Raw genomic sequence first — 13,423 nt, 5'->3', positions numbered from 1 at the left:
GAATACTCGCACTTTAACCATCTTTACCTTTCATTCTTCTAAACTAGAAAAGTATAAACAGCAAGTAGAGTGGTTGTGCCCATTTCATGCCAGTAAAGTCTCTAGAACAAAAATGGATTTAAAAATGGAAATTTTTGAGAAATGTTTGCCTCCATCGATTGAAAAAAAATCCAGAATTCATTACTTATGAGTTGCCCTGACATATTGCTATAAGGCAGAAAACATAAGCAGGAGGTTTACTATTTAACAGGGTCTAAGAGAACTATAAATCACATTCTTGTATACAGTGAAAAAACATGACTACCAAAATAATATAAAATCCTGACCTCATGATCACCATGATCCAATAACCAGAATCCCTGAATGAGTTTTACTAAGCCCAAAGGAATGGCAAATGCTGTGGGAAAAGCTTCAATGGAAGACTTGTTTTTATTTGGAAAAGAATACATGACATCCAATAACAAATAGATTATCTGTAAAATGTGTTAAGGTTCAGTATCACAGGAAAAAAGTGAGATATGACTTTAGTTGTACATATGCATTTAAAATGGTAAAGGAAACCACATTTCTTTAACTGAAATGAAATATCCGAGATTAGAATTGCTCAACATTTTCCACCTTTATGGCAGATAAAGTACAGAAAAAAAAAACTTGCACAGTCATACATTACAAGTCCAACAGTAATTCTGCGCATAGTTCTGCTACCACTTCATATCCTTAAGCCAAACCAGAACAATGATACCCAGTTGTCTACCGCATCTTTTAACAACCACGTAACACTTTCAAATAACACAAACAAATGACAAAAGGTGACTTACATATGTGGCCATGTACCTACCTGGACAAGCACCTTGCCACAACTGTCCAAATAACTATTACCAGGGAAGAAAAGAGAAAAGACTAGGGTCTTTGGAACTGTCAGCAGTCCAAACAGAGCACACTTGATTCACCCATATAATGATTAGACAGTAAAACACGTCACCAAATCAGGGCCCCATATAGGGGTTCGAACCCTTTAAACTCTGGTATCACAGCAGTAAAGTAAGGGTGCCTTTAATTTTTCAAGATGACATGTTTAGATAAATTTTAGACAGAAAAACTACAGCAATGGTCAGCTGCACAAAAGATTGATTCTCACCACTGACTATGGTATGCAGCAAAGGCAAGGGGGTGGAGCTATTTCTTGAGTGAAAGCACAGTTGTGTTAACAGAAAACCATAATAGTAAACATTGTCTTAAATCACTGTTTACAGTGGCTAACTCCAAGAACTTGAATATGAAAGGGAGATTAATGGAACAGAGTGGCCTACAATATGGCTGTAACAAAATCAGCTCCTACTCAGGCCTGTAATGGTTTAAGAAAGTTTGATGAGTTGTTCAAGTACTTGCTTTCAAAGTGATTTGTGTACTGGCTCACCTAATGAAGACCACTGTTGTAAAGGCATCCCTAGTACTACTACTGACCTCTTAACAGATCCGTGTTTTTTTCCCCACTGGAAGAGCAGAACATGATGCAGTGTCCCTGCCATTTAGGAACTCACACTGTCTGACTTGCCTTTCCTGTAGGAAAAGAAAACTATTTGGAATTTCCTAGACCTGTTCAGTGTTGTTGTCTTTCGGCTTTTCCCAGTTAGGGGTCACCACAGCGGAACTCTGGTCAGCTAATGATTGGCAGTAGATTTTCACGAATGCCGAGGTGCCAGCTCGACTTTCAACCTTCAACGAAGGCACGCCCATTTACGCATGTCTTTCGAATGCCCACCCAACCACGGGGAGGACATGCAGACTCCACACAGAAGGCACTCCCCACACTCCAGCAGCGAATCGAACGGGAGAACCTCTTGTTGTGAGACAACAATGCTACCGCTGCACCACCATGGAAGTCGTGTGAATACCTTAAATTGCCTGGATATACGCAGACAGCAAACATTCTTTCCCCCGTTATGTGGACTGGGGAAGACTGAAATGGACAGTTTGGATTGAAAAAAAAAAAATTCTGTCACAACCTTAGTCATAAAGGAAGAGTTTGTTTACTCAACCCGTCCTTATGGAAAACAAAGGTTCTTTGCAAATTAGTGCCTGAATTTTTTTATAACTTCCCAGCTAAGTTGACAGTTACAAGCAGGACCTTTCACCAACATATTTAACAGGGGCTGTGGCTGAAGGTTTAAAAGACGTTTAGGTTAGCTTTTCAAGGATACAATTCAGATCCAAAGGAAGAACAGATCTCTGTAGTGCTAGGAAATGTCAACTCACCTTTGATGATTTGATAGGAGACATGCCAAAGGAGGATATAACGGCAGGCAAGTTGAGATGGCAAAAGGTGCAAACTCACAAATACTTCACTGGCATGGATAGTGGTACAGTGTTAGGGTCCAGATTCCTTTTCAGGTACTTACAGGAAAACTTAACTCCCCATCAGTTAAACAGACTTCCTACTGACTGGTCTTGTAGTCTCTGTACATTTAGCAGGTCCTCTGGGAACTGGTTCCTGACAGGCAAAACAGGTTAGAGCTTCCATGCTACGAAATGTAATGTTTCCACACTGGGGTGCAAGAGGGCCTTTCTGTCCTAAATTAGGAGATCCGTGGTAAAGGCAGTGCATGGATCTTTCTCCACGGACATCTCCTGAGGAGGCATAACCAATGCTAAGCAAGCCAAGATGTGTTGTCATCAGTATCTTTAGCCTCGCCTATCCTACATTCTGGATTACCCCAAGCAGGAGGAGCATCAAAAGCAATGCGCACAAGAGGAGAAAAGTACAGTTTTGTACCTACCATAAATGTAGATGTTCGAGTGTACACCCTCCTACAGTCATCACACTTGGGTTATCTTGTCATCAGGCGGTCCCGCAGTCAGCCAGAATTCCAAAGTCTTGGTCCAGCGTCGGTTGCTGTCACTTCTTCCCTGACATCAGTGCGCCAGGGGTATATAATGCATCAGATGCCATTTTCTTCAGTCTTTCTTGCCACAGATGTCAGGTGCCCCCAAAAAGGTGGTCAATAATTAGTACCATATTAAGTAATTTTTGCACAAACACAAAATCCCTCCAGCTATAAGCAAATACATCAGGAAGGTATTGTAGAGATTTAGTCAGTTAGATCACAGGGGATGGAGGGAGGGTAACCTGGACTGCAGCAGGGTGTACACTCGAATATCTACATTTATGGTAGGTACAAAACTGTAATATGTTCATCGTGTTACCCTGCTGCAGTCATCACACTTGGGTAGAATCCCAAAGCTAAGGATGGGTGGAGGAGTTATAGAGGGTTAGAGGAGGCTAGAACGCCCTGCAGAACTGCAGTGGCGAAGCCAGCTCTAGTCTTAGAGTAAAGTGGTAAGTGATAGTGTTTGGTAAAGGTGTGTACTGAACTCCAAGTTGCAGCTTTCAAAATCTCCTTGGTTGGAACCCCCCTGAGGAAGGCTGTAGATGTAGCTGTTGCCCTGGTAGAGTGGGGCCTAATGGTAGCAGGAACTGGTTTTCCATGATGGGTATAGCAAAAACGAATGCAATGTCCTAAACATTCATAAATGGCTTGTTTTGATATAGCTTTCCCTTGTGAAGCTGTAGCATAGGATACAAAGAGCTGGTCAGATTTTCTGAAAAATAGAAGTTATGTTCTTACCATAACGTTCCATGTTAGTTGTCTTCTTCTCGCCTTCTTCTTGCTGGATGGGTTCGGAGCCGACCTCGACTCGCCACTCTAAAAGCTCGAGAGTTGGTTCCACCGGCTCGAGGCTCCCCTTATATCCCACAATGCTAGGCGTGAGTTACCTCAGATCTCGTTTGTAAGCTAGGCCCAGCTTATACTAGTAACAGAATAACTATAAACAAAGTCCACCTCTATAAACCAGGGAGAAGAGAAGGGTGACCTACATCCTGATCCAGGACAATATGCACAGTAGCATATACCTAAAGTAAGAGGTGGTAGAAAGAGAGGTCACAATCAACACTCCTCTAGGTCTGTCCAGGCCAGGGGGAAGGAGGGTGGACTTAAGAAGAAAAGAGAAGAAGACAACTAACATGGAACGTTATGGTAAGAACATAACTTCTATATGTTAAGTTGTCTATCTCGCCTTCATTCTTGCTGGATGGGACCGTCCCTAGCACCTTGTCCCGGGTGGCCTAACGGAACAAACTCTTGAGAACAGTGGAACCAAAGTTAGCTCTATGCCTAGAAGCTAAATCCAACTTATAATGAGAAATGAAAGTGTGAGGAGTAGCCCAAGTAGCCGCTGCACAAATGGTGTCAATAGGCAGTCTGTCTTGGAAGGCTATAGAAGTAGCCAAAGCTCTGGTGGAATGGGCTTTAGGTTTGTTAGGCAGCTTTTGTTGCCTAATTTCATAAACAAGGGAAATCATAGATGTTAGCCATCTAGATAATGATACCTTTGAAACTGAAAGTCCCTTTCTGCCTTCTGCATAGGAGACAAACAGCTGGTCAGATTTTCTGAATTGTTTGGTTCTATCCAAATAGTACCTTAACTGACGATGAACATCTAGCCAATGCAATTTTTGTTCAGACCTATTGGAATATTCTGGAAAAAACACAGGGAGGTCAATGCTTTGATTTAGGTTAGGTTAGGCGAGGCTATCTTAGGCAAAAGGGACGGGTTGGTTCAGAAGATACCCTGTCCTTATGGAACAACAGATAAGGAGGTCGACAGCTGAGTGCATGAAGTTCTGAAACTCTTCTAGCTGAAGTAATAGCTACCAGAAAGAGAGTCTTCCATGATAGCAATTTCAAAGAACAGGAGGCTGCAGGTTCGAAAGGGGACGAATCAAAGAACTAAGAACTAAATTTAGGTCCCAAGGAGGAGGAGGATTTCTTATAGGAGGTCTGAGTAGAAAAACTCCTTTCAAAAAGGCTTTGCAAAGCTTGTGGGACATTATGGCAGACTCTGAAATACCCACATGAAAGTTAGAAATAGCTGCCAGTTGAACTTTAAGAGTAGAAGGAGATGAACCTGCATGGAAGAGTTCAGCTAGGAAATCAAGGACCATTTGGATGGAAGCAGTGAAAGGATCTATGTCCCTTCCTTGAGCCCAATAGGAAAGCTTTCCACTTACTCAAATAAATCTTTCTAGTGGAAGATTTATGGGAAGCTATCAAAATATCTCGAACAGAGTGAGATATCTGAGGAAGCCTGGCTAAGGTTGGAATTGGAGGAACCAAGCAGTGAGGTTCAGAGAGGGAAGGGAGCGATGAAACTGACCCGACTGATGGATCAAAAGATCTGGAACTAGGTCCAGATGCCAAGGTCGCTCCAACAGAAAATGATGCAGAAAGGGGAACCAAACCTGTCGAGGCCAGTAAGGAGCAATGAGGATCAACGAGGCCTTCTGAGCGATAGCTTTCTGTATCACTTGAGAGATTAGTGGGAAGGAGGGAATGCATAGAGAAGTCCCGGGGCCAAACTTGGACTAGAGCGTCTCTGCTGGGCTGGCCTGGTAAAGGAATAGGGTGAAATAATCTCTGCACTTGCTGTTTTGGGGAGTAGCAAAAAGGTCGCAGCAAGGCTGACCCCACTTGAGAAAAATTTCTCTCACAACAGAGTCTTTCAGAGACCACTCGTGAGGCATGAGGATAGCTCTGCTCAACTTGTCCGCGATTTGATTGGACTTCCGGGGTGCGTTGCTATCAGAAACCGCTGAGAATAAATCGCCCATTGCCACAGTCTGAGTGCTTCTCGACACAGGGGGTAGGACCTGGTTCCGCCTTGTTTGTTGATATACCACACTACAGACATATTGTCCGTCTGGATTGCTATCGTTCCCAAGGGAAGAGAGTCTTGAAGGGCTTGCAACGCTAAAAGCACTGCTCTCATCTCTAGAACATTTATGTGCAAGTGGCATTCTTCTGGTTGCCATGTGCCCTGGACAGTTCTGCCCTGATAATGCCCCCCCCACCCGATCAGGGAGGCGTCCGTTGTCAGTGTAGCAACCGGAGGGGGAGGAACAAAGGGTCTTCCCAATAAGAGCTGAGGGAAGACATCCACCACAGAAGATGATTCCTGCATGTTTGCGTGATCATAATGGTGTGGGACATCGGAAGTTGCTGGTATGACCATTGTGTGAAGAGCATCCATTGAAGGATTCTCATGTGGAATCTGGCTAATGGAAGCAAAGGTATGGCAGCCGCCATAATCCCCAATACTTTCAGAACTAACCTGGCTTTGACTCTGTTGCTGCTGAAGATGAGCGAGACCAGTTTTGTATGTCTGTTATTCTCTGATCTGTTAGCCTCGCAGACATGTTGACTGTGTCTAGAATTGCCTATGAAGGTAATAACACGACAAGGCGACAAAACAGACTTTTCGCAATTTATTGAAATGCCTAAGTTTTGACAAGTGCGAAAGGTGTAGTCCCTGGCTGTGAGAAGAAGATGCTCGGTGGGAGCTGTAAGGAGCCAGTCGCCCAAATATGGAAACAACTGGAATCCTTGACGTCTCAGGTGAGAAGCTACCACTGCCATACATTTGGTAAACACCGGGGGCAGTGGTGAGTCCAAAGGGCAGGGCTCTGAATTGAAAATGACTGGTTCCCAGCCTGAAGCGGAGAAATCTTCTGGAGCGTCTGTTCATTTTATATGACAGTACGCATCCTGAAGGTCTATAGAGCACATCCAGTTTTTCTTCCCAATAGGGAAGTATGGACTGTAGCGTGACCATCCGAAATCGTGTTTTCTTGACTGACTTGTTCAAGATACTGAGATCCAAAATTGGTCTCCAGTCCCCTGTTTTCTTTGGAACTAAAAGAACCTGGAGTAGATTCCGGATCCTTGCTGGTCTGCTGGAACTGGTTGAATTGCTCTTTTGCAAGCAGTTTTGAAACTTCCAAAGCTGCAAGATCCCTTTGAGCGGTGGAACATCTGGAAGGGATTTTTTGATCGGTTTGGAATGCAAAGAAAGGGAATGGAATAGCCTTCGGAAATGATGGACTGTACCCACTTGTCTCGTGTTAGAGATAGCCAGGCTTCTGGGTACAGTGACAATCTTCCCCCGACTGACTCCGAAGGTGGACAGTCGGGCAACACCTCAGGGATGCTGAAAGGGCTTATCGGAGAAAGTTTCTCGATTGCCCTGGTTCTGCGGACCCCCCCTGCCTCTAGGGCGCCTACCATTGTTGTTCCCCTCTGCCTCTGGCGGGAACCGACTCTGTGCGTCAGGCGAAGTCCCTTGAGATTGTTTGCGGAACCACATTTTTCCACTTTTCTGGCCCTTGGGGTAAGGCCTAGAAAGAGTCTTGCCATCAGTCTCGCACCTAGTCAAGGTTTCTTTCACTTGAGGACCAAAAAGAGATGATCCATCAAACGGGGAATTAGTGAACGACGTTTTAAAGGGGTCTGCAAAGTTGCATAACCGCATCCAGGCATGCCTACGTAAGGCCACTCCTGTTCCTGCGGCCCTGCTCGCTCCATCAGCCGCATATGAAAGGAGGCGCATGGAGGAGTTAGCTATGGAGTTCAGGGCAGCCAGCTGAGTGTTCATCTTGTCTTGAAAACCCGCAGCTGTAGGATCCTTCAACATATCACTCGCTTCTTTGATCAAGTCCCTTTGAAGACGAGTAAAATGGCATAGGTAGTTCAGCGCATTGCAAAGGTCGCTGACGAGAACATCCACTTCCCGTACCTGTCCATGGACCTAGATTCCTTGTTAGGTGGATGGACAGGCACTGAAGGATCAGCTAGTTCCTTCTTAGTGGTAGCAGCAACCACCATAGCATCCACAGAAACTCCTTTTGTCAGAAACTGTTTATCTGCTGGTGCTGTAATGAATTTTGAGGGTCTCCTGGGAGTGGGGTCCACTGCATCAGGAGCCGTCCATGCCTTTTTTGCTACCACCTGCATGAGGGGGTCAAGGGGAGACACCCAGGAGGTGGAAGGGCGAGAGCCAAACGCCTCAAGGTACACAGATTCATCCTCCGAAGGGTTGAGGGCTGGCCAATTTCCCTCTGCTTAAGGATTTCTAGAATGTCTGCAAATGAGACATCTTCAGAAGGGGAACGGGGAACCCTCGAATCCTCTAAATCTGTGTCAGAGGTGATGGACTCAGGTGAGTCTATGTGTTTCCTCTTACACTCTTCCGAGGGGCTCTTCTGCCAAAACAGGAGGCCTCGAAGAGGATGAGATCCCCACAGGGGATTCCTGAGGAGCTGGCTCTCTGCTGTCCGGGATGAGGGAGTGAGTCGACTTGACCTGAGGCACCAAGAGGGAGGGGCGGACGGAGCCGACTGTGGAGTAGAACCAGGTTCTAACACACTCCGCATGACCTCGACGCACCCCTGTCAGGCAGAGCCAGAGGTCCCGCTCCGAAAAGCTAAAACCTCCCTCGGCACAGACAGTGATGGCTCGAGGCGATGTCGGAGCCGAACTCACCAGCGCGAAGCCCGAGAGGAGAGCGGGTCGGACAAGGGTCCGATGCCACTCACCCCTCGAGCCGGCGATGGAAGTCGGCGCCGAGATTCTTCTAAGGAAGAAATCGGGCCGACGATGGAGCCGAAGACATTGTATCGGCTCCGACGCTACCACAGTCTCGGTTCAACGCCCGGCTCCGAGCTCAACGGAGTCGGAGGAGGAACATAATGAGGGACAGGGTCAGGCATCACTGATGAGTCGGGCTCTGAAGCATTTGGGCCAGTGCCTCGGACTTAAGTCGACTCACTACCCTCTGAAGGTCATGGTCCGCAGCCTCGATGACCTAGAGGAGTGAGATCTATGGCTCCGTTCAGACAGCAGAGGAGATGCTGGAGCCGAATGAAGCGGAGCCAAGGGACGGTGACCTGGACCTCTTTCTAGATGTCGGTTCCAAGGTCTGGTCGGAACCGACACAGGCTCAATACCTCGGCTCCAGCCGAGCCGAGAAACCACAGAAACTGTTGACTGAGACTCATCGGCTCCAGCCGGAGCCGATGTAGACGGAGGTTTCGTAGCCTTAGGTCTCAGCTCAGTAGCTGGAGCCGAGGACCTAGAAGCCTTGGAGGGCTTTCCCGAAGAGACAGTAAGGGAACCCTCAGGCTTGAGTAAACCTCTCAAAATCAGTTTGTTTTTTCTTTCCTGCAGGACCCTGGGGCTGAAGCCATGGCATACAGCACAGGAGTCCTGCAGGTGCAAAGGTCCCAGGCAGTAGACACAAGAAGTGTGACCGTCTGTCAGAGACATTTTCTGACAGCACGAGTCACACTTCTTGAAGCCTGAGACCTTAGAGTCTTTAGACATTTTAGAAAAAGTGTAATCACACACACCCAGTCAAACACTCTGATTACACCCTATCCTATTTAAAACTCAAAAAATAAAACAAACTACCAAAGTTTTAAATTCTGAGAAAAAACACACACACACCACTAGGGGATGGAAGAAAAAGGCCCGAAGGCCCGAGGGAAGAACTTATAAGTTCTTGTGGAAAAAATGGGATTTTAGAGAGAAAGGGGTGAAAATCCACTAAACTAAGGGAAACAACTGTTAAAATTAAAACTAAAGGGGTTTAAGTATACTAAATTTTACTCCAAAGTTACTCACCAAGAAGCCGGTAGAAACCAAACACCTCGATCGCTGTAGCGGCAAACGAGATCTGAGGTAACTCACACCTAGCATTGTGGGATATAAGGGGAGCCTCGAGCCGGTGGAACCAACTCTCGAGCTTTTAGAGGCGAGTCGGCCGAGGTCGGCTCCGAACCCATCCAGCAAGAATGAAGGCGAGATAGACAACTTAACATCCTTAGTTTTATCCAAGTAGTAACAAAGTTGCCTGTGAATGTCCAAGGAATGCAGGAGTCTTTCTCCTTTGTTCTGTGGATTTGGGAAGAAGGTGGGTAAGTGGATGGTTTGATTTAAAGCCACACTGGAAATCACATTAGGCATGAAGGAAGGATTAGTTCGTAGAGAAACTCTGTCTTGATGGAAAATGAGGAAAGGTTCCACTGCCATTAGTGCCTGCAGCTCTGAGACGCTTCTAGCTGAAGTTATTGCTAGCAGCAGGGCAGTCTTCCATGATAGAAAATGTAGATCTGCAGAGAAAGCTCGTTCAAAGGGAGGTAGCGTAAGTTTTTCCAGAACAAAATTGAGGTCCCATGTTGGTGTAGGTGCTCTCCTGGGGGGGGCCTAATGTTTTTTGCCCCTCTGAGGAACTGCCATAGAAGTGGATGCGAAAATAAGGGTGGAACCGTGTTGTAGTGGGCTGAAATAGCTGATGCATGGATTTTAATGGAAGAAAAATAAAGTCCTTTGTGCAACATCTCAGTTAAGTACTGTAGAATCTGAGGCATGTGAGGCTAAAGTGTGTTTTGGTCTTTAGCTTGGTTCCAGGCACAAAACCTTTTCCATTTGTCCGAATAGGCCTTCCTGGTGCTGGGCCTCCTAGCTTCCAGAATAACATCCATAACTGCTTGGGAAAGAGGAGCTAGCTGGATGCTTAGGTGATTTGCCATGCAGCCAGATTTAAGGTTTTGAGCTGGCTGTGAAGAATCTGATTGTTTTGCTGTGTGAGCAAATGGGCAATTTGTGGTAAAATCCAAGGTGGGCCCTGGGCCATATTCTTCAATAGTGGGTACCAGTGCTGGCGTGGCCAGTCTGGGGCTATGAGTATCAGTCGTGGTCTTCTCCTTTCTGATTTTCAAAAGCACCTTTGTGAGGAGAGGCAATGGAGGGAAGGCATATACTGTCAGGTTTTTCCAACTGAATGAGAGTGCGTCCACTTTCCAAGCTTGATGGTGCAGTGTCCTTGTACAAAACTTTGTTAGTTGATAGTTTTGCGGACTGGCAAACAGGTCTATGTCTGGAAGGCCCCATTTTTGAGTTATCATTGCAAATACTTGTGGATCCAGTTTCCACTCGTGTGGATCCATGATGTTTCTGCTGAGGTCGTCTGCCAATGTGTTCTTTTTTCCTGGCAGGAATTGAGCTTATAACTGAACTTGGTAAGCCAGAGCTGTGTTCCACAATGTCATTGCTTGCATGCATAGAGGGTAGGAGTGTGTAGCCCCTTGTTTGTTTATGTACCACATTACTGTGGTGTTGTCCCGTCCTTATTGTAAGTTGTCCTGGATGTAATAGATTCTTGAAGGCTGCCAGAGCATTCTGTACAGCTAGCATCTCTTTTTGATTGATGTGCAGATTCCTTTGATCTGCAGTCCATACGCCTTGAACGCACTGTCCTGCCATGTGTGCCCCCCAGGCGTAGTCCGATGAATCTGTTGTCATAGTTTGCCTGGCTGGGGGCAAGGTGAAAGGCTGACCCTTGTTGAGGTGACATGCCTGTGACCACCATAGAAACTCCTGTTGTAGGCAGGGAATGAGAGATATCATTGTGTCCAAGCTGTGGCTGTATTGAGACCATACGCCTTTTAGGTACCACTGTAATTTTCTCATATGCAGCTTTGCAAATGGTATTAGTATGCAAGATGCCATGAAGCCCAAGGCCTGCAGAATTTGTCTTGCAGGTAGTTGGGTCTTTGTTGCCATTGTTCTGAAATATTGAGTCAGTTGTAGTTGTTTGTCTGGCGTCAGATAAGCCTTCTGGGCCATTGTATTCAAGCTGGCACCCAGGAATGTCATATTTTGTGAGGGTACTAGTTTTGATTTCTTTTTGTTTACTGTGTACCCGAGGCAACTTAGAAGATGTTTTACAAAAGCCACATGTTGTAAGAGGATGTCCTTGCTTTCTGCTTGGATGAGGCAGTCGTCCAGGTATGGGTATATTTGAATTCCTCTGTCTGCAGTATGCAATTACTGGTGCCAGGCATTTTGTGAAGACCCTGGGGCGCAGTAGATACGCCAAAGGGCAGTGCAGAGAATTGGTAATGGGTTGAACCTGCAATGAAACGGAGGTATCTTCTGCAACTTTGTCTGATAGGGACATGCAGGTATGCCTCCTTGAGGTCCAACGTTACTAGGCATGCTTTCTTGCCCAACATGGGAAGAAGCTGCTGTAGTGTTAGCATCTTGAATTTGGGTACTTGTAAGAAGGTGTTTAGAATTGAAAGGTCCAGAATTGGTCTCCAGGCATTGTCCTTTCTGGGAACTAGAAAGAGTCTTGAGTAAAATCCTTGGCCTTGCTCTCAAGTAGGTACCAGTTGAATGGCTCTCATGTCCATGAGAGCTGTAATTTGTTTTTGTGCCTCTGCCCATTGATTTTGTGGCAGGTTTGGCATTCCTCTTTTCATTGGCAAGGTGTGAAAATGGAATTTGTATCCTCGTGAAATTATGTCTAGGACCCATTTGTCCTTTGTGACAATGTGCCAGCTGTCTGAAAAAAGTGTGAGTTTTCCTCTCAAGGGGGCTGCCAAGAGAGGGTTGCTTGGCCAGATGAGGTGCAAGTCATTGAGTTTGCCTTCTGGTAGTTTGGGACCTGTCTTCTCCTCCCTTCTGTGTTGCAGTGCCCCATTGTCGAGGTTTGTACTGGGCTTGTGGCTGTCCTCTGCCTCTTGGACGTCTGTATTTACCCCTCTGTGGTCTGTCAGTAGCTGGAAAGGGGGGGGCTGTACCTGCAGGAAATCTTTGACTGTCTGCATAGATTTTGCTTTATCCTCCATTTTCTTTAAGACTACTTCTGCTTTAACTCCAAAAAGAACATGCTGCTGTAAGGGAGCATCTAGAAGCTTTGCTTTAACATGATCAGGCAGAGTTTGTTCCTTTAACCAAGCATGCCTACGTATAACAGACCCAGTGACAGCTGCTCTGCAGGAAGCCTCCAAAGAATCAAACCCACATTGTAAAGTATGTTTGCCCACCTGTTCAGTTGCATGCAACAGATCCTGCATTTCTTTCAATTCAGACTGTTGAGGGAGTGTGCTCATTTTTTGTCTTAACTGAGACATTAGAAATTGCTGATATTTTAGCATGTGAAATTGGCAATTTAGTGCCCTCATAGCTAGAGTGGCTGAAGTGTAATCCTTTTTCCCCCACCTGTCTAGTGCTCTGGAGTCCCTTTCAGAGGGTACAGGATTTTTTTGCCATAGAAGCCTTAGTCCCTTTAGGACCCTGGGAGATAGTCTCTGGATCAGCAACAGGGCTTTTATAAAGAAATTTGTGGGAATCAGGCACTCTATAGTATCTGTCAGGTTTGGCTGGAGCAGGAGGCAGAGAATCTGGGTTTAAACTGGATTCTAAGTAAACATCATCCACAATGTCTAAAACGGGAGGGGGGGGTGGCAAGTGGTCTGTGCTGGGGGAGTAAAAGAAACTCTCTGAGCCTTTTCTTTGAGTCAGAGAAGTCCTGACCTTCCGAGTGAAAATGTTCCCTCAGTGTGTAAAGTTTCTGCAAAGGAGTAGTCTTCAGGAGGAGAAGCTGAGGGAATAGAATCCTCAGCATCAGAATCTTCATAAGGGGAGAAGGAGTAATCTTGGTCCTCAGAGGAGCCTGAGGAAATAGACACTTGTTCAGAGGAGGCATAATCTTCCTCTTGTCTAGGCCTTTTGTCGGGTGG

General features: G+C 45.9%; 1 protein-coding gene across 1 annotated transcript in view; it reads right to left on the bottom strand.

Annotated features, from left to right (window-relative positions):
• Positions 1 to 13,423, bottom strand: part of AHCTF1 (AT-hook containing transcription factor 1) — a 2,707,103-nt gene that overhangs the window by 1,089,216 nt on the left and 1,604,464 nt on the right. The window contains exon 21 of the mRNA XM_044058692.1: positions 327 to 473. Within this exon, the coding sequence (XP_043914627.1) occupies positions 327 to 473 (147 nt within the window). The remainder of the gene's footprint in view (positions 1 to 326; positions 474 to 13,423) is intronic.

Source organism: Protopterus annectens, chromosome 1.part2 (assembly GCF_019279795.1).
Source record: "Protopterus annectens isolate FY-2018-M chromosome 1.part2, PAN1.0, whole genome shotgun sequence".
NCBI classification, from domain to species: Eukaryota; Metazoa; Chordata; order Ceratodontiformes; family Protopteridae; genus Protopterus; species Protopterus annectens.
This window is presented reverse-complemented; position numbering and strand designations above follow the sequence as displayed.